Genomic DNA, 22,789 nt, shown 5'->3' on the forward strand with positions numbered 1-22,789 from the left:
TATAGGTAAGCTTTGCACTATTTTTTTCTTTTTAGCACAATTTTGATGCTTCCTCCATCTGTTGGGAAGCAATGGGGTACCACGCGCCCCATAGCTATTGTTCTACCCTTTCCTTTCCTTCCTATCACACGGAAAGGAGGAGGGTATGAGCATAGCTCATGGGGTGCTCCACGGCCTTCCTCTCCCTGCCGTAATGGTATGGGGGGATGGGGATGACAACACCACATCTGATAAGGTCATAGGTTACTCACACAATAATAGAATTCAGAGGATAGTCCTTACTTTGCTGTCAAGTATGGTAAGCTACCAAGTGCATGGAAGCCACTCTGAAGGATTGTCAGATTTCGGGACACTGGAGAGAGCTTTCAAGGACTTCTATGTAACGCAGTGTCTTCAAGTGGGGTGACAAATTTATAAATGCTGGAAGAGATAAACTGATTGTTTTGTATATGAGGCACACATTTCTTCATTACTCTCAACCGCCACCAGAGCTTGTTGGCTCATTGAGAAGGAGTTTGTTTGTATATATACTGTGTGCATGCCTTGGCCGTCTGTATACTGTAGATAATATTTGTTTAGGGGGTGGTACAAAAACTCCAGGTTCTCTCCCTCTTTTTTCTAAACACACTCTCACACATAATTTTGCAATTGTTACAAAACAGCCAGGGTTGTTTTTGTAAAATGAAAGAGTGGCTGCTTTTTTTTTGATGTCACAATGATCTGTCTTCAATCTCAGATTGGATTTTGAAATCTCAGGGAATGAGGGGAATTAGTACCCCTACATTCCTGCTGCATTTCCTTGAAACTAAAAGTAACAGGAAGAAGACTTCTGGTTTTGAAAAATGGCTAGCTGTTTTGAACTGAGGGTTATTGTGATTGAATATTTCATCAAGGAAGCCTGTGTTTTCATAAATATTCTAACCCATTTGTAAGGGCGCAATACTTTCTTACAAAACACACACACACACACACCATTTTCATAGGATTGCACACCTCACAGCACTAGTGGGGACATATTTTGTATGCAGCAAAAGCTAAAAAGACCAACAATGACTTCATGTCATGGCTCCTCAGGAAATCCTCAGAAGACACAACGCAAGCAAAATCCTGGGGTTGTCGGCTGGTGTGGGGCCTCAATCCCAAGAGGATCTGTAGTATAAAATCCCAGTTCCTTTTAGGATTTTGACCTGTGTAGAAGGGGCCATAAATTTATCTGCTTTGATAATCTGGATTATATGGGAGTGCAGATCCAGCCACGGTTTTCTGAATCTAGGGCCATATCTACGCTGCCATATAAACCAGTTTCTGAATTCAGATTATCTGCTTTGCATATAGCAGTGTAGACTCATGTAGACTCAGTTCAAATAAAATAATCTGGATTCAGAAACTGGCAGTATAGATCCAGCCTAAAAGTGTGTCACTTTCCCAGTGGGTTTTAGTACTGAACAGGCTGTGAACCCTCTTCGCCAGAGGTGTGTTCCAAAGCTCAAACCACTCAACTACCCTGGGTCTGAGGTTTGTTTCTAAACTGGAGCATGTTTCATGCTTTTCAGTATATACAATGATCTATATATATGGAAGTATAGATTCAGCCTGATAAAACTGGCCAGGGCAAGTCAAATGTCGTGGTCCAACCTTGATCTTGATACCTTGCCTCAGTGTAGTACATTGCAAAGGGTGCATTTATTCTTTCTATCCCACGCTGGACCCTCACAAATTTCATCTGTATTCCATGTGTGTGTGGCCTGGATCATCCAGCCTTATTTGCCAGAAGGAAAAATGCTTTGTTTTAGACTATCTTGAAGTATTTAATTCTGTAATGATTCTCTCTTCATATAGAAAAGGAGAGAGAGAGAAAAAAAAGGAGATTTCCCAGTAGACAGTTTCCTTTCAAAACAAACACAAGGGACAGACCAGCCTCAAGCTTGGTTTATTTAGAGAGGTTTCAAACAACAGCAACAACTGGTTTGCTCCTAATTTTCCTCCTAAATGAGGAACGGAGGAGAGACTTCCCTGGCCCAGCCTTGTTGTTGCAACCAGAATTGTAAACCGTTTTGGAAGTAAAGGTTAAATGTAGGGCACATCTCTTGGGTTTGTTTTATCAGCATTAATAAATAAATCCCCAGTTATTTGTTTTGGGCAAAATGTCCCTATGTTTCCTGTTGCTATAGCAAACATAGCAATATTATGAGATGGGCATATTTACAATCCTCTATTACATTTCTGAACAGGAAGAGTATTACAATATTAAAAGGGCAATAGGATGTCTCCTGAGGATGGTTGGAAAACATCAACCTCTCAAGAATTGTATTCTTGAGATTAGTAACTCTTAATTATGCTTTCTTTTTTAACGGTGACTTCCTCTTGCTGTATATTACTGTGTATACTAATAAAGGCGGTGTTGTGTTTATATCAACCTCCCCATATATTTTATAGGGTAATATAAACTTTAATCGTATTATGCCCAGGAACCAGAAGTTAAAAATAAGCAACCCACTTTGTAAAAATATAGTGCAGATGTTTGTCTCCTTTGGAATAAAAGTGCTGTCAGAAGAAGTTTGTATTTTAAGGGCTTCATAGGGAAGACAGTTTCTAGGAATGTTTGACTGTTCTCTGCTATTAAGTGATGCGCTTCCACTGCTGCCAGATAAATCTCCCAGAAACCTCTGACACTGGAAGGGCAGTGCATCTACACTGAAGGATTAATACAGTTTGACACCACTTTAACTGCTATGGCTCAACGCTATGGAACTCTGGGAGCTGCAGTTTTGCAAGGACTTTAGTTTTCTCTACTAAATTAACTTCAAGTCCCAGGATTCCACAACATTAAACCACGGCAGTTATAGTGGTGTCAAACTGCATTCATTCTACAGTGCATATATAGCCTAATGTCCCATCTACACTGCTATATAATACAGTTTGAAACTGGATTATATGTTCTGTGTAGACTCATATAATGCAGTTCAATGAAATTAATTTTTTGTTTCTGTTAATGATACCTTTGGATCCTAAATTGTGCTTAAGCTTAGCTTTGGTTTAGGTTGATCTTAGCTTGCCCAACTGCAAATAAATCAAAGGGTACTTCCAGACATGACAAAAATGCATGCCAAAGAGCTTTCTCTGTTGGGTGTCCTCATGCCCTCCCGGTAACTTCCAGGTGCCATGAGGCCTCTCCAGCACGCCTCCTGGCACATAGAAATAACATGGCAGGAGCCAGAAGCCGGGCAGGGTTTGGGGAGAAGGTGGCTGTCCTCCTTGGTTCTCTGGGCTCGTGGAGCCCAAAGAACCAATATGGACTGTGGAAACTGACCCCTCGGTAGTCCCATGATTATCCGTGGGTCAGTCGCCACAGCGCCCATACTCCATTAGATCCAGGCCTTTCAGGAAGGCCCAGGTGTAATGGGGTATTTAATTAATTCAGGACAAAACAGGGTTTTCCTGCTTTGTCCTGAATTAATCCTCTTTTATCTGAGGCATTTTTAGGACGCCTCAGATAAAAGTCCGACAGGGCATGCTTTTTGGGCCCTGTCTGGAATGGCCCAGAGTTGTTTGTTTAGATAACACTACAAACTGTGGTAATCAAAAATAGAAATGAAAGCTTCATGTTAGTGTGTGTGTTTTTGTATCTATGTTTGTGTGAGAGAAAGGGAATGAGAGGGAGGATGTTATGTTTATCATGAGAGTTTATTGTGTTATCTGAACACAGTAAATCAAGTAAAAGCAAATAGATCATATGCTGAATTTATGAAAAATCTCTCACTGAACAAATGAGAAAGAGAAACTTGTACATGCTTTCATATTCTCTACTCCTTAGGTTAAATAGTTTCCAAATCCTGGAGTTCAGCTGTATGAACATCCAAAAACAACATGCTAGAGGTTTGGAAGTTTTGTGTTTCTAAATGTGTGGTGCCAAATCCACACCCTTTCAAGGCATTTGTGTTTCAAAGGAACTTTACTTTTTGAGATTGGATCTTGACCTATCTCGAGAATAAAAAATGCCGTCACCTTTTGTATTGTAATGTTTCTGTTTTTACTTAATGGACCAGTCTTCAATGCTTTTTGGCTTTGTCTGATGTATTCTCAACACTGCTTAATTTTAAAGGCAATTAGTTGGTGGGTCTGTGCCTATAGAAATTATTTTGTGGAACTGGAGGACTTCCAGAAGTGGATGGCTTTCTAAAAATAAAATAAATGTACTAGGATTTTTCTTTTGTTTATTTTCCACCAGATGCTTTAAAAGGACATATTGAACCTGTTAATCAGATATATTTTAAAGAAATATTGTACTAAAGCTATTCCTGGATGAAATACAAGTAGTGAGAGAGGACAAACAGTATTTTACCCTTCATTGGCAGTAGGCTTGCAAACATGCAAAGTTTCTAATTTTCCAAAGTATATATTGTGATCCACCAGTTTTAATATGTATCACACAACCAAGTGTGTATCCATATTATCCTCTACCATGGCTCCATCCTATGGCATTCTGACATTGTAATTTTCTGAAATATTTAGAATTCTCGATCAGGCATCTCTAATGCTGCAAATCCTAAGGTTCTATGGGATGCAGCCATGACACAAACTGTTACTTGTGTACTATGAATACATCCCAACAGAAAGCTGGAACTAAATGAATTTTAAGACCTGCAAGTTTTTCATCAGGTACTTGAACCAATTACATTTAGTAATAAATAAAAATGGGAAAAAGTCAAGATAGGTGAGCTATCCCAGGGATAGCTGTCCATAGGATGTCAATATCAGGTTGCTAGTTGGCAGAGTACATTTCCCCATTCTCTGGAAACATTATGTAAATACTTCAGTTTTAGAAGTCACTTCAGCCTAAAATCACATGCATAATTATGTCTTTTCCTGAGTTCAAGATACCTAAGATTCATGCCAGTGTATGGCTTATTTTAAAAAAATAGGCTGGAACCCGGTTTTTAGGTCTGGAAAACCTTTTTAATGGAACTCAATAATCTCTCAGGGTGCATCCAGAGAGCTCTCAAAATGTGTGTGCTCCCACATTTTTACCTGGGGCTTCCAAACGATGCCTCAGGTAAAAGAAATTTAATTCGGCACAATTAATTTGACATGTGGAAAGACCTGCATCTTTCAAAAGACCCAGATCTTTTCAGCTGTGGGCTCTGTGTGGATTTGTGGCACACAACTTCTGGGCCCAATCCACACAGCTGTCTCAGGATTTCCGGGCTCCTGGAGTGAATTAATTTTTAGTTTTTTAACACTTTTCAGGGGGTGGGTTCTTGCAGGTGATAATGGAAAAGACCCAAAGACTGCCAGATACGTTTCAAGTTTAAGATGGTATGCTATGCAGTTCTATGGTACTTTAATTAGATCTAAACCAATGAAGCTGCAAGGATAAGGAAACAAAGAGTCCCATTTTTGTCTCAATATAAATTGTATTTATTTCTCCATGTATGTATCTACTACCAGACAGGTGAAGTCTAAGCTCTCTGGGGCTGAAAACTTTTGACTTAGGTAAAAAAAGGCAAAGGTGATACTAAGTTTGGATTCTGTGCATATTTAGACTGGGCAGAGTGAAAGCAAGAACAAAATACTACAGACACTTTGTCTAATCAGCTATTATGAAACATTGAAATAAAGATAAGGCATCTCTCAATTTATCTCAATGGTATTAGTAAAAGTCTTAGCTGACCATTTTCTAAGATTATTCTTCTCTATGCTGCCAGACTAGCTGATAGAAAGACTCCTTTAACATTCACAAATCTTCTAGCTCAGTTGAAGGCTATATATACTTTAGGAGGCATGTTTGCAATAAAGTGAGCTGTTTATGTTAAGTTATGATAGACTTCAGTCCTCCCCACTCCAAAGTCTTGACTTGAGCAACACAAAACTAATGCTGACAAAAGTTCCTTTTTGGATCACACTCACCAGAATTGTAACCTTATGAGACACTAAAAAATCAGAACCAAACTCGTATCATGTGAAGTTAAACTGAGACCCTTTCCACTGGATTATATGGCAGTGTGGGCTCAGAAAACCCAGTTCAAAGCAGATATGGTAGATTATCTGCCTTGATATTCTGGGTTATATGGATGAGTGGAAGGGCCTTAAAAATACAATTGAATTTTTGTCTTCTACTTAATGTTACCTCTTTACTGAAGCTGTAAGTTTCCATAACTGCTGTTCTTTCATTTTATGTGCACATCTTTGTGGCTTTTTCTTCTGCCTTGTATGAATTCAACAAAGAGTGTCTGGGTTAAGACATTCCTCTGACAACTCCCAGTAGAGTAATGAAAAGAGTTATATATATTTAATTATAACTCATTCTCCTTCCACTTCCTTTTTCTCACAAGTCATTACATTGTAAGCCTAAAAGCAGAAACTTATTATTAATATCTGCACCAATATTTGTAAGCAGGTTAAAACCATCATCATGTTTCATTAAGAAAGTTTGACTCAAATCCAAAAATAATCGAAAATGTTTTATTGTCAGTCAAATTTAGAATTCAATAGGAGTTCATTCCCACACTTCGTCTTGAAGATAAAAGTTAATTTTCCTCATTTTGTTTTATTTTTAAAATCATCAAAAGTGGTATTATAAAAGGGGGAGAAAATTCTAACAGCAATAAATTAAGATGGCAGGGGAATCTAGAAACAGAGATATAGAAACAGACAAAGGCCCAATCCACACAGACACAATAATCTGGCTTGAAGCTGGCTTGAGATCGGGGTGCCTTGAAAATACTCACCCCAGATGTGACCTCCAACCCACATTCATCCGAAAACTGTGTTAAAGAAACTTACTGGAAATCTGGGATCCTGCCATTAAATGTGCTGATCACTGTATAAGCAGTAAAGCAGAAAAAACATTCGGAGTGCTTGCCAAGGCAGGGTTAAACTCCAGGAATTGCAGGCGGAAGCCAAATGAAGAGCTTGGCTTGAAGGTAAACAAATGCCTCCCCTCCTGCAAGGAAAGGACAGTGTTCCTATGTGAATGCTGGCTTTCAATGACTCAGCTTGTTCTGCTTTAAGTCAAGCACCGATAAGCTGTTTTCAACCCACACTTTTTGCCAAAGAAGCTAAAAAACAATAATCCTAGATTTGGTTTGATTCAAAATCAATGCAGCTTTGTAGACTCTGAGGCAACTTTGAACAAGTTCAAGGGGTTCCTGTGTAGGCACTCCGAAGCAAACCTGATTTCTTAAATCCAAATCCTGTGTGGAAGGGTCCAAAGAGAGAAGGAGCACACAGAGCGAAAAAACAGACTTTAAATACATTATCTTTTACAAAGGTGCTTTTAAATGCTTAAAACCAAATAGCAGCATAGAAAAAACATAAATACAAGTGCACATGTGTCCCCCCACCCCAGAGTTTCGTTTTATTAACCAAAACAGTAGTACTCGTCCGACTCAATCTTTGAATGTTTATGTAGGGACTGTGAGTCATCTATTAGGGAAGAGTCACTGAACTGATCCATGTCTGAAGGAGTACGCTGGCCCGGGAGATCATCTGCCAAAGTGTCCAGGTAACTCCCCACGGATATTCCATCCAATCCATCACTACAGTCCTGCAAACTGTTGTAGCTTCCTCTGAGTGAAGTTTCTTGGCTCTCTAGTAAACTGCAGAGGCTGCCGCTCAGGCTGCTTCCCCGACTGGCCACAGCCCCTTTCTCCTCTATCATCCACTTGATGGATTCAATGCTTTCATTGATGATCAGCAGTTGCCGCATGAGCTTGACGTCTGTGGCTCGGAGATCAATCTGCAGGCAGAAAAACAACTGTTCAGTCTATGGCATTTCCATCTACAGTTGTCCCTCCTCCAAATTTGCACTTTTTATATTTGAGGATTTGATTATTTCTGGATTTGGTTAGGTCCTCCAGTGTCTACAGTCAACTTTCTCCAGTCATGCTGGAGGACCTAGGGTGCATCTACACTGTAGAAATAATGCAGTTCGAAACTACTTTAACTCAATGCTATGGAATACTTGGAGTTGTAAAATTGTGTTTGTTGGTTAGTTTAATGAATTCTTACACAGAGACACCAAAATTATTTGGAAAGCATGCTATCTGTTGAAAATATAAACAATTTTAAATGCAACTGTAAGACATTGACTAGAGAAGCAGAAGATAATCTCAAGATAATTCTGTAAACCAAAAATAATACAGAACAGAATGAAAAACAGCAGTAGGACAGAAGTGAAAAGAGAATTTAAAATCCCTAGGGCAATTCTTACAATGCTTATAGTAAGCATATCAAGGTTCTCCAAAAACAGAAGTACTCAGAAAAAATCAACAGTACTCAGAAAATGTCTGCACATAAGAAAATGTGTGTAGACAGATAGACCACATCACTGTCTGTCCACACAATTCTGAAAGGGTGTTTTAAGCAGTTTTACAGCATTAATGGCATCCAATTTGTACTTCATTACTTAGGCTAGATTGGCAATGGGATCCCATTAATTTATTTCTAAATCTAGTAATGTGCTGTCTCTTAGTCAGTGAAAGGTTGAGAAAGCAATTGCTGTAATATACCTCTCACAAAATGAGGACAACACTGACTCAGTCCATGCTGTGTGAATATGCTCATTAGTATTTATGATATGTCAGGGATGATGCAGAGTCAAGTTTTCAGAAGTACCTAATTAACTCTGTTTCTCTGGGAAGTTACCAGTTAAACTCTCATTAGCATAACCCAAAGCAAAATTAGGCCAAGAGTGAGATTAAAACACCACCTATTATGGGTCCCTTTGGTTCTTATAAAATGTAAGCTAAGCATACAAGAGGAATAGATTGAAAAATACAGTAGTAACTGCTAAAATGTCCATCAAATGGTTGCACAGGTATGAAAACACAACCCATAAAGATTTGTCATAGAATCATAGAGTTGGAAGAGACCTCATGGGCCATCTAGTCCAACCCCTTGCCAAGAAGCAGGAAAATCACATTCAAAGCAACCCCGACAGATGGCCACAACTGAGCAGGCTAGCAATTAACCACCTTCCACTATACCCTGGCTTACTTATTTGGGTTATAATCCTATCAAACTCCAAGATATCCCATTATGTATGTACATGCAAACAGAGGTATTCCAAAATCTGAAAAATACTTTTTACTCCAAGAATTTTGTATATATTGTTCAACCTGTACACACTTTGGTTGTTATTCACCAATGTTTATTCACCAACCTTGACATATGACTCTATGAATGAGAGGTCTTCACGAGCCTTGGTCATTAATTTGCTCTAGGACTCTTTTATTTGTTTGTTTGTGAGTTCAGAGTACCACAGAGCGCTCCTCCAGCACCACATTTCAAATAAGCTGATTTTCTTCCTGTCAGCTTTCTTCGGTGTTCAGTTTTTTCACTCATACGTAGAAGTAACTTATATAACTGTAAGTCTCAATGAACTTAATGAAGCGTAAGATTGCAGTGCACTATATCGACTCTGTCTGCCTGTCCCACATCATGGACACAGTGGCCAACAACAGAAGTTAAAAAATGGAGTAAAATCCATCAAAAGAATTAGGAACTTCCATAAAAAGCTTCTTCCTTTTCTTAGTCTGTTTTTCACCCATAATTTCTACATTCTGTCCCAGAATTGGAAAACATTACATTCCTTAACTACAATATTCATCTAGTATCCAATGGCTAGAACAGCCACTCAAAAGGAGCTAATTAGTCCCATCGCATTCGTTTATTTTCTACTGTCCTCCTGCCTATCTTCTATTGCTTTTACTTTGCATCCTGTTTTCTACATCTTCCATAAAACTTCACTTTGGTCTTGTCTAGCTTACTTCTCTATCAATCTCACCATATATAGATAGATAGATAGATAGATAGATAGATAGATAGATAGATAGATAGATAGATAGATAGATAGATAGATAGTGTATTTGCTGCCTTTCTCCCAGAGTGGAACCCAAAACAGCTTCTAAAACCATAAATAAATAAAAAAACATTTCCCATACGAAACAATACAAAATTGTATAAATTCATTTCTAAGCAGCCTGCTTTCTCTATTGTTTCATCTCTTAGTTATTTATATTTATTTATCAAATGTATATGCTGCCTTCTCCCCCCCCCCCCCACCAAAATAAACAAATAACAGGATTCAGAAGAGTTCATCCCTCTTGCCCACTCACTTCTGCCTAGTGTTTGTCTGCATTGTGACTCCTTGCAATTTGTAGTGCTTTCCATGTTGTTGGTGTGCTGAAACCATTCAAAGTTATGAATCTAAATTCTAAAGCAGTAGTTCCCAACCTTTTTTTGGCCAGGGACCACTTAACCAGGGACCACTTTGACCAGAGACCACTTGACCAGGGACCACTCTCCAACATTAGCACCAAAAGGATTACAAATACAGTAGAGTCTCACTTATCCAACATAAACGGGCCGGCAGAATGTTGGATAAGCGAATATGTTGGATAATAAGGAGGCATTGAGGAAAAGCTTATTAAATATCAAATTAGGTTATGATTTTACAAATGAAACACCAAAACATCATGTTATACAACAAATTTGGCAGAAAAAGTAGTTCAATACGCAGTAATGCTATGTAGTCATTACTGTATTTATGAATTTAGCACCAAAATATCACAATATATTGAAAACATTGACTACAAAAATGCGTTGGATAATCCAGAACGTTGGATAAGCGAGTGTTGGATAAGTGAGACTCTACTGTAAGTTTTTGGTCAACTTTACGAGATTCGGTTTGGTTATTTATGGCTCTGATTCAGAAAATTGCATTGGACATCAGCTCTAGTTTCTGATACAGAACATATACCATCCAGTAGTCGCCATCTGCTCGCCCACAGAAAACCACAATTAATAACCTAGAGCTGATGTGGTCTATCCAATACAATGGTCAGCTGTGGAAAGGCATGGAAATAAAATTAATGAAACAAAATAAATAAATAAAGAGGAAGAAGGTTCGCGGACCAGATTTTTGTTCTCACAGACCACCTGTGGGCTGTGGCCCACAGGTTGAGAACCACAGTTCTAAAGGATTTATTTGAGGCACTGGACACATTGGAGAAGGGGTAAGGTTTCAATACTTCGAATGCTCTTTTAAAATTTGTATTACAACCTGTAGAGTGACCACAGTTTTGGCTGCATCCACACTGTAGAACTGATGTAGTTTAACACCACTTAGCTGCCATGGCTCAATGCTGTGGAATCCTGGGATTTACAGAGTAGTGGGGAACCAGCACTCTTGGGCAAAGAATGATAAAGATGTCATAAAACTACACATTCCATGATTTCATAGTATTAAGCTATGACAGTTAAAGCACTGTCAAACTATATTAAATCTGCAGTGCATCAAGACTTCCACCCCTTACATTTTGAAGCCTTCTGAGGGGAAAAGGATATTGATTTTTTCCTTTTTTATTTATTCAAATAGACATATTTCTAAGTGTTTGTTGCATACAGTGCAATATTTTCCAGCTATTCATGTTCCAAAATCATTTCTCAGATAATCTATTTTCTTTAAGGGGTCACGTCTTCTATTTAAATAATACAGTAGAGTCTCGCTTATCCAACGTAAACGGGCCAGCAGAACATTGGATAAGCGAATATGTTGGATAATAAGGAGAGATTAAGGAAAAGCCTATTAAACATCAAATTAGGTTATGATTTTACAAATTAAACACCAAAACATCATGTTATACAACAAATTTGAGAGAAAAAGTAGTTCAATACACAGTAATGCTATACTGTATTTATGAATTTAGCACCAAAATATCACGATGTATTGAAAACATTGACTACAAAAATGCGTTGGATAATCCAGAATGTTGGATAAGTGAGTGTTGGATAAGTGAGACTCTACTGTACATATAAAGGTATCATAGGCTCTAAATTAATATCAATTTCCTCCTTGTCTACAGTTTTATAGGTTCCCCTGTGTACATTTTTAGATTAATTTTACATTGAGATGTTGGATCATTGGTTGCCATTCATTTACAAGGTTCTCTAAAGGTTCTCTTCTTAAGAGTACAATGACTTTTTATCCATTATCAGCAAATCTGTAATGTATTCTCCCCATTCTTCTAAGGGAGGTATTGCTGAGGTTTTCCAATATCTAGCATATACTATTTGAACTGCCACTGTGATTAGAAGGAGAAAAAGAGCTTGTTCTCCTGGTATAATAGTTTAAGAGAAAAAAATATTCAATTAATCTTCACCAAAAATCACATCTAGAGGACATATGTGTGTGTGATGCAATCTTTGTATGTATGAATTTGGGAGAAAAAGATAGATTTTCTAGAAATTAATGAGGATGGTATACCGAAACTATAACAGTATCTTTTTTCTGAAGGTTACATTGGGTTAGGTGGGGAAACTTTTGTTTTTGTGTAATCTATAATTCCACCATTTATTTGATAAAGGTAAAGGTAAAGGTTTCCCCTGACGATAAGTCCAGTCATGTCTGACTCTGGGGGTTGGTGCTCATCTCCATTTCTAAGCTGAAGAGCCGGCGTTGTCCATAGACACCTCCAAGGTCATGTGGCCGGCATGACTGAATGGAGTGCCCTTACCTTCCAGCGGGAGCGGTACCTATTGATTTACTCACATTGGCATGTTTTCGAACTGCTAGGTTGGCAGGAGCTGGAGCTAACAGCGGGCGCCCAAGCCGCTCCTGGGATTTGAACCTGGGACCTTTCGGTCTGCAAGTTCAACAGCTCAGTGCTTTAACGCACTTCGCCACCGGGGCTCCTAATGATAAATGACAACAAAAAACAATGTAGGTCTTCGAACCAAACTCCAGACCCCATGCGTCCAAATGAAGACACAAGTACTAATGTGTGCATGTCAAGGAATGTAATCTATTGTGCCGTATAATCTTTTTTACTGTCTTCTTAAAGCCTCTGCTTTTTCTATATGTATATGCAGTGTAACATCTGCATTGTTCACTAACAATGAGCTGAAAAAAAACCCTGCATTCCAGACTCTAAGGAAGTGAGCACTTTATCTTGTTTTGGCAAGCTTCCCTTTTATTTTTTTTCTGGCTATAATCCTTTCCATGGATTCTTTGAAAATTTCAACTCCGTCAAAATATTCTGAATTACTCAGTGTTATTTCTCTCTCTCTCTGGTGGTTTAGATCCATGGTTTCTGGCCACCAGCTTAAAAAATAGACTGGAGAATTCTTCTTTCAGAATCTGTTCCACTCTTTCTTCTTCTTATATTCTTCTCACATTTCATGAACTTTCTATAAACTGTTTTCTCCATTGTCTTCCATATATCATCTTTATTTCCAGTATCACTCTTCTGCCTCCCTTAGGACCCCAGGTTCATCTTTCCTTCTCATTCTACCTCTCTCTCGAAGTTTTAGTTACTATCTCTTTCCAACCAGTCACTGAGGTATAATTGCTTAAATACAATGCGGAGTTAAGCATGTATATAGTAGTAGTTTTAATAGTTGTAGCAGCTGTTACAGTGTGTCTTCAAGCCAAGTTATGCTGAACTTTTCTTGGCAAGATCTGTTTAGAGGAGGTTTGGTTTTGTCCTCCTCTGAGGCTAAGAAAGTGTGACTTCCTCAAGGAAACTCAGTGGGTTTCTGTGGCTGAGATAGAATTGGCATCCTGGTCTTCTGGCATCTCAGGCTGGATCTACACTAAAATCCTGTGGATACTGAGGGCTGACTATATGTCTTCTTAGATGTAAGTATTCTTCAGTGTAAGATGCATTCTTTCCAAATTGCCTGAAAACTGGTGGCTTCAATATGAATGAGCACTGAGTCTGTTCTAGATTTAGTTCAGCTTTTAAAGAAATTATCCAATATACTAAGTCCTGTTCTCAAAATACATTTAGCACCTCAGATGCCTCCTTTAATATTCAGACTAAAAATCAGAGCAGAATGATGCAAACTCCTTTAACAAAACGAAGACTACAGCCTTATTGTCATGTTCAGGCTGTATGTTGGCCTGCATTTTAAACATTCAGAATTTGTAAAGCTTAATTCTAAAAATGATTCAAAGAGTAGTAAACTGTTATTATCCACTTTATGTGCTTTATTCTATTATTTTCATGTAGTTTTTGAAGCATTATTGTATGCAGTCTCAAAAATACATGAACAATTCTTTGCTTGATTTTAATGCAGATACTATTGATAAATATGCATTTCTATTTCTTTAAGGTGAGAACAAAGAAAGCTCCCAGTCCCCAGAAATCCCAGTCGGAGCAGTGCCCATAAGAGGACAAGGGGAACCCGTTGCGCCATGCCTCGCCCACCTCACTCGAGTCACCATCCCATGGGGGGGAAGCATGGGCTACCTGACTCCCCTTCCCCATTGACTTCTATTTAACATGGGAAGCTTCCCGTCTTCACTTATGCTTTTACAACAGAGCTCTGCCAGAAGTTGCTCTACATTGTGGGAAGAGAACCGGTGGCTTTCGTTGTAAAAGTATAGGCAAACTAGAGTGTGTCATCAAAGTGACCTCATGTGATGTGGTCATTAGTTTCATTCATCCACTACTTGTGGTATGTACTAAATGCAAGGGTAGGGAGATACTGAAGATCTGTGAAATGGAAAGACTCTAACCTCTCTCGCCAGTCTTGCAAATACAGTACGGTACTATGTCAGGTGCAGTCCATTGAAAAAATTCAACCTATAATAGAAATGTCTCAGTTGACATGAGCAGACCCCAAATTGCAATAGCACCAATTTTCAGTTTTGAGTGTGGAAATGTGTTACAGTATAGACTCTTTCCCACAAGCTGGTTTCCCAATATTATGTAATGGTACATTAAGGACGTGGATTGTACTAGCTCCCAGGCCACCAAAGTAACACAATGGGACCAAGGAACATGTAATTCTCCATGAAGTAAATGCTTGGTGGTATGATTCACTATATTACAGAAAGTTAAAGTTTCAGCATAGGACTAGGGGACCTGGGTTCAAATCCCTATTCTGGAAGGTTGTCTGCTTAGTGAATATTTACCTATCTTACAGGGTTTGTCATGAGAACAAAATGGGGGTGGAAAAAGCCACATCTGCTTCCTTGGGCTCTTTGGAAATGAATAAATAGATGAAATGAATAAATACATATCTTTGATTTGATTTCAACAGGATCTTGCAGGTCTAACTCGCTCTCAGTTTTGCCTCTCATGTGGAAATTTTCTAGTGGAAAAATCTCCACCTAGGCATGATAATATTTCCATCTTCTTGAATAAAAACTTAAAGAAACACAGTTGCCTCTGTAAGAAATCCTTTGGGTGATTGATTACATCAAGTTCCTGATAATATCAACAGTCTTATCCTTTGGGTCTAGACATCTGTGAAATATGTCCAATGGGTTTAAATGTTGTCATATAGTCAGATTAGTAAGAACACTGACAAAAATCAGTTCAGTTCATGGGAATCAGCACAATAACTGATAATTAATTTTTTCAGCCAGCCACATAACTTTCTAGATGTATTTTATTACGTAAGGATATAATGCATTTGGATCTAAAGAATAAAAATTTCAGGAATGGCTTGTAAATTTGGAGCCATCAGCATGTCCTATGATTACACCCAAACAACCAGATGAGTGTGAAGTGATTAGAGTATTGAATTGGGATTATCATCTTGAAGTCCCCACTGAGCCATAAAACACACGGGTTCCCAGTGACAATTATTTAGAGTGCCTTTTCTATCAAAAAGTAGAACATCAAGCATATACCATCAAAGATAATCACACAAAAATACACTATAATAGATATAAAATCCCCGAAACCTTACCCGACGTTATCTATCTCAGCAATCCTAGCCACAACTCTTTAAACATAGTGGAAAGCATGAAAGAGGTGTTTATTGGACAGTCAGGCTGGAATACCAAGATCCCTGTTTTTTTTTTCATATTCAGCTTATAATGGTGGATGACCATTCAGTAAAAAAGAAAGAATAAAAGAAATGAACTATTGTAGCCAATGGGCACAAATACAGTGGTTCCTGGCATATCTGTGGAAAAAATAACTACCAATCCCCATATCAGACAGCTAGAGAAGCACTGATTTAGTATATATCAGGCAACATACCACATCCTTTAGAGCAGTAATATAATTTGCAGATCCATATTTTATCAGCCAAGCTGGCTGACCTGTCAATGATACCATGGCATTCCCTTGAAAAATATCTAGAATTTAATTTGTGGCAGTCTTACTATGTCTTAGCAATGAAACCTGTCCTCAAGGCAACACGAGAGAATTTAATCTGAGTATGTTCGTCATGATCTCTAGCCTGGAACAATGCCAGGTTTACCCACATTCATTTGTTAGTCAACAGCAGCATCAAAGGAGGACATGTATTTGTGACTCCCTCAGTCTGCATCATCCACCCACTGAAATCTGATACTTTTTACAAGGAAAATTCTGACTGAATTAGAAAGTGATGGAACATTAAGCATGGAACAAACCAGAGCTGGGAGGGGCGGGGGAGAATCTTCTTTGTGATTCCATCTCCTACATCCTCCCTGCTCCCCTCATTCAATATGACTTCTGCTATGATGGTCTGAAGATCCTGGGAAACCTAATACAAACAAGATGCTGTTTTTAGGCTCTAGAGAACTTTAACTAGAACTGGGAAGGAGGACTTGTACAGTGGACCCTTGGTATCTACTGGGGTTTGGTTCCCAGGCCATGTAGATCCCAAAATCCATGGGTGCTCATATCATAGATGAATGGCATATCTTATATAAAATAGCAAAATCAAGACTTGTTTTTGGGATTATATCTTCTGGGAATATTTTCAAACTTAATAGTTTAATCTGTGGTTACAGAATCCATGGACATGAAGAGTCAACTGTATATCAGATTATGAGCTATCTAAGGACCCACCCAGACAGGACCAAAATACGAGACCTTTCTCCGTTTTTACCAGAGGTGCCCAAACGATGCCTCCAGTAAAAATGAATTAATTCAGAACAAATCAAGGTTTTGTTAGTTTATTCTGAATTAATTCATTTTTACCGGTTTTTACCAGTTTGCTTGGTTGTTCTGAATTAATTAAATACCTTATTAAATTATGTGTGAGGTGATGGGATGGGGTGAGGAGAGATTTTCCCCCTCCCCCTCCTATTGCCTTAGGCATCATTTTCTTGTGCTGGGAGGATGCAAGGGGAGGAGTTATGGTGGCCAGGGACCTTTTAAACTAAATTTTTGGAGATAAATGGGGGGGCTTCAGAGTGGCTTCATACCAACCCGATTTGTCTCAGGATGAAATGAAGACATTTTAAAGTAAATTTTAGGGGGTAAATGGGGGTTGTAAGGGAGGGGGTAGCTGCCATCCTGCTTTTCTGGGCTTTTCAAAGCTCAAAGAAGAGAGATAGCTATGCAGAATCACTCCTGGGACTGCAGAAAGCCCAGGCTTTGCATGGGTGAGTGGGGTCAAGAGCCTGCACCAAAGTTGGTTATTTAAACTGTCTTCATTGTGAGTTTTAGGGCTGTCTGAGCATGAGGTGGGTTTTTCCTCTCCTCTCCTCTTCCCTTCCCTTCTTTTTCAATTGCAATAGGAGACAGGTTTGGTGCAAAAAAGGAATTCAATACTAGCCACTGTATGTGGTGAGTAGCAGGCTATTGTTTGGTAAGGCTTATTTACAGGCATTGAGATAAAATTGTACCAGGAGGTTTAAGGAGACAAATGCCTACTGAAATGGAAAATGAGAAAACACATCCCCAACCCCAACAAACAGGGCCAGACAGGATGGATTACAATTATAGGGAAACCCAGACAGATTAAAAAGATCAGATTGTCACAGATTTTGTTTCTGCTCTTTATTTTGGAAATCAGTGCAGGTTCACTGGAATCCTATATGACATGTTACATTACCTAACACAGACGGGCTAAGAAACACCTTTACTGAATTGAAAAAGTTTATAACAGGACACCGACAAGAATGTCCAATGCACATCAGGTGCACAATGCACATTGTGCAAAGTTGTGCTTTGGCACTGACGTGTATCAGGTACTGGGGCATATTTCACTTTCTTGGCTTTGCTATGTGGTAATGTAATAGCAGCTCCCTACACATGTTACAAAACTGAATATAGGCATGATGAAACTGCACAATTCCAATTCCTGCAGACGTAAGTTAATTTATGACAAAGTAAGGCCCCAATAGGATTCCAGCAGTTCTGCTTACCCCTGAATATTTTCTGTCTGCTCACAACATAATCATATAGTTCTTATACCAGTTCTCCAACTCTGTATATTTTAAACTAGTATAAAATTGGAAAGAAACTGGGACAAAATCTGAGACTTTTCTACTACTCTGGTTTTCTGTAACACAGAGCTACTTTCTGTTAACCATATAAGCTTCCATCCTTACCTAAATATATATGTAAAAATATTTTTGTATGTGTTCTGTATGTTTGTGGGTGATTCCCAAGACAGCTCCCATTTCCAGAGTGCACTGTGACTCTCACCACCGATGGATCTGGACCAAACTTGGCACACATACCCCACCCCATGACCAATTTTAAATATCGGTGTGGTTTGGGGGGGAAGCGACAGAGGATTTAAAGTCCAACATCCAGAAATCACTAAAATCGTGGTGATAGATCTGGACCAAACTTGGCACACATAACCATCATGAACAATTTTAAACACTGGTGTGATCTGAGAGGCAATGAAAGAGGATGATAGGAATTGTAGTTTGCTCACATCCTTATGCATTTTAATGGGACTATTAATAAAATCAAAAAGGAAACAAAGGATATTTCTAATGTTTATCATTACAGAATCCCTAACCCGGGCATCGCCAAATATCTAAGCTAGTCTGAAATTTTTAAAACCCCTATTTGGTTCTGTAAGCTTTTCTGCCAGGTACCACATATTGTAAGTTGCAATATGTTCTCAATTTGCTTCTAACATAATTAAAAAACACCCCACATATTGACTTACTGCATAAGTCAACTTCATGTATAAATTAAGGGCAGGTTTGGGGTCAAAATTATGGATTTTGATATGAACAGAATTTCTAGAAGTATATATGACTATATCGAGTAAGTGTTTATAGGGTTACAACCTAAGGCCAGGATCGTATTTGTACTTAACATTGGTGCTTGGCAGGAATGTAGCTGGGGGGGGGGGGGCTTGAGGGGCTTCAGCCCCTTCCCCCCCCCCCCCCCCGAAATTCTCAGAGTGGTCCATGAGAAGGCCATACTGGTACTGTTATGTTTATTAATATCATGATCTGATCACCATGCTCAATATATCCCATATGCATGGGGGTATTGGTATATCGATACAAAAGGTTTGCTAGGGTAGATCCTCTCTCACGCAGACTCAGCCCCCCCACCCCCGAATCAAAATCTTGGCTACGGGCCTGGTGCTTGTCGGGGGGGGGGGGGGTGAACGTGACCAAGCCTGGCTACTATTTGGTCATGAAGTACATAAAGGTAGCCAGATAGAACCTGGGTATACTTCTTCAACCAATCAGTGGCCAGATGGGAGGAGCGGCACCCAGAAACCTACACTACCTTCGCTCACCTGGAGTAAAGGTGTTGATCATGTAGGTATTGCATACTCCATTCTACAATATGCCATAAAAGGCATATTATACAAGGAGGATGCATGCCCAGGGGTAACACCAGAGGTAGCTGTGAATGGAACTCTGATCATTTCCAGAGAAGCTTACAAAAAAAGGTGTTATATTTGATATACAAATATGGATCAACAGAAATGAAATGCTTGTAATTTTGGCTAGACTGTATCCTTATTAAAAAATTTCCAGTCATGGGATTTTCCAAAAAGTCAATGTTTTGTTTATCTATTGTACTGATTACATTTCTTCTTTCATATATATGGAAAAATATTTCCAGTGACATCTATGTGAAATTCCAGTTTTATTTTCATGTCTGGGTTAGGTCTGTTTTGCATTGATATCAATTTTCCAATACTTCAAAACAAAACAAAATCCCTAAAACACAGCATGTGGACAATAACCATAATCAGTACTCTTTGTTTGTTATAATTCAATGCAAAAAATATTTTCTTGCTACTGACTGTAGTTCTCGGATGTATAGATCACTGCTTCTCTTGCTTGCTTTAAAACGGATTACAGAAATTGATTCTGACAAAGCAAGCAATGAATCAGCAGACTGGTGAAATTATGCTGAAGTTCCTGCCTAGCATTTTTCTCCAGGCCTAGTGCTCATTTTCTTTCAATATCTGTTTTAGAATTCTGAATGCTGATGGGTAACATCTACTATTTGAGTCTTACAGCTGTTTATTTACAGGAATCCATATGGAATGACATCACCACAGACCTGTTTCACAGGATCTTAAGGTGTGAGAGAAGCCAAATATTGCTCAAGCCAGGTAGGATAGTGGTTTCAATATAGGCATACTTCAATTAACAAAGCCTCTGACAAAGAAGCTCCTATTCAAGAAAGTCTTTTCATGACCATTCAGCTCATCCTATGTCCAATTAGAGAAGGCTTTTTTTTTTAGCAACTCTGACTTTTGTAGGATGTTGACGGAGGGCTGTAGAATTGCAGGCTTTCAGTGTCCATTTAGCATTTCAGTGTGTCTGCTCTAAACAATACAATCAAGCTTCAGCAGGGCAAGAATGGGATTCTGGTTTAGTTTATCTTACTTTAGTCAAGTGTGGCTGCCAACAACAGGAAAAATCCTGCCCCTCTGTGATGTTATTAGGAGCCACCTCCAAACCTCATTTTTGTGGCCTGCTTCATTTCTAACATTAAATATTAAATACTGTTGGATGGCAATGTCCTGCAACCCCAACCAACATGATGAAGCAGTAATTGGAGTAACAAGTTATCCGTATTGTAAGGAAACCTAGGATGTAGCCATCATGCAAAATTATAGCATTTTGACACTACTGTAACAATCAGGACTGAATGCTATTCTGTGATTTGTAGTTCATTGTGACACCACATCTCTCTGGCAGAGAAAGTTAAATAGCTCATAAAACTACAAATCCCAGAATCCTATACCATTGAGTCATAGCAGTTAAAGTGGTGTCTAACTGTGGTAATACTGCAGTGTGGCTACAGCCCTAAAGATCTTGTCAACTTAGTTAGCCATCACTGAATAAGCTGATGTTATGTAAAGCTTCAGTAATCTTCTATTATTGTAAAAGGAAAGTAAATGTATATTTTGCATGACAAACACCCCATCTGTCCAGCAGATATCAATGTAAGTGCAATTGTCTGAGGAACTTTATTTTTTGGATGTACTACCAAATTCAAATGTTCCAGGTAAATACCTGATTCAGAAAATACATTTAGACGTTCAGGTTCTGTGAAGACATCTGTCTGTCTGTCTATCTATCCATCTATCTATCTATCTACACACACACACACACACACACACACACACACAAACAAATATACATACAATAAGACTTTTTCAAGGATGGACATATATTTATATTTATACTGGATGTCCAAATACTTGGTTCAGATACAAAGACCCCTTCTCAAAGTTGCCAACTCTGAAAGCCAGAAATATGGAACAAAAAGTAACAGAGAAATTGCCAGCTCTACTTGACCTGTTGTCTAAAGAATTAATGTGCATTAGCTCCTCTCTGCTCTGAGAGTAATCCATTCTGCCTTCTTTTTAACCTCTCTGATTCTCAAGGGGGTACTAGTAACAGGGTCAGATGGTAAAAAAAACAGGGGCCCCATATCTCCCGAAAAGCTTCTTGTTAATAGAACTATTGAAGATACCTACTTCAAAGGTTACAAACATAAAAATAAAGCAGAGAAACACTCTAAAACATTCTTGTGGGATGAGCTCAAATCACGCTGGGCCACTTCTAAGTCAGAAAAGCCACACTGCTGTGCTAATCATGGGAAATGATTGACTACATTTTAAACTCTGTGTGATGTTTCTCTACACATTCTCCATCAGCCCTGCTTTCTCTCTCTGTGTTGAATTTATCCCCTCTATTTTTTCCTTGCTCCAAAATGCATTTTTCTCATTTGTACTGTTACCCAACATCTACTTACCTCTACCTTGGAATGCACTATCTTTCCTCAATCTCTGTACAACTATGGATCTATTCCTGTATGCCTCATTTACTCTTCCTTTCCACAATCCCCTTTCTCCTCTCCACTTCTCCCTACGTGTCCCATTACTGTGTCTTCCCCACTTACAACCACAGTTCTTCTCTCTATACCACAATTCTAATCCATTCCCGCCAACATTTTACAGATGAAAACCAGGTCACAAGTGGGCCAAGCAACATATGAACATGGTAAAAGTTATCAATGAGAAAGTACATACCAGCTAGAACACATTTTTCATTACTTTTTTGTTGAGTAATTGTGCCAATGAGGCAAGTTCAGGGGTTCCTTTCTCCCTCGTTGTTAGAGCTATTGACATGAAACTTGCTATGTTTCACTCATCCACTGATTTTTTTTGGGATTTTTAAAAGAGTTTGTACAAACAACATTTTTTAAAAAACTGTAAGAGCGCTGTCTTTGATTTTATCTACAATGACACAAGATAACCAGGGCATCATTCCCTCCAAGTTTCAGAAAGATTTGCACATCTACTCATTTTTGGAGAGATTTTAAAGTTTTGACAAAAAAATTAAAAAGCCACAGCAGCTATCTCCATGAACGTTTCTATATGACACACAACATATACCATAGAATTTCAACTTAGGGATTTTCCTCCCAGTCCAGCACAGATTTACTATCAGTTCTCTTTGCAGATTCAATAATTTATTGGAAGTCTGGTTGCTGCTACGGATGGACAATAGCTCTTGCCTACCTCATTGGATCTTTTTGATGTGAGCAGAATTCTGGGAAATATAGTTTAGGGCTGGGCCATTTGAATTCTCTGCCACAGGGGT

General features: G+C 38.7%; 1 protein-coding gene across 1 annotated transcript in view; it reads right to left on the reverse strand.

Annotated features, from left to right (window-relative positions):
• Positions 1-6,448: 6,448 nt before the first annotated feature.
• Positions 6,449-22,789, reverse strand: part of lurap1l (leucine rich adaptor protein 1 like) — a 37,004-nt gene continuing 20,663 nt past the window's right edge. The window contains exon 2 of the mRNA XM_003216434.4: positions 6,449-7,738. Coding sequence (XP_003216482.1) covers positions 7,361-7,738 — 378 coding nt within the window. The 3' untranslated portion in view covers positions 6,449-7,360. The remainder of the gene's footprint in view (positions 7,739-22,789) is intronic.

Source organism: Anolis carolinensis, chromosome 2 (genome assembly GCF_035594765.1).
Source record: "Anolis carolinensis isolate JA03-04 chromosome 2, rAnoCar3.1.pri, whole genome shotgun sequence".
Lineage (NCBI taxonomy): Eukaryota > Metazoa > Chordata > Lepidosauria > Squamata > Dactyloidae > Anolis > Anolis carolinensis.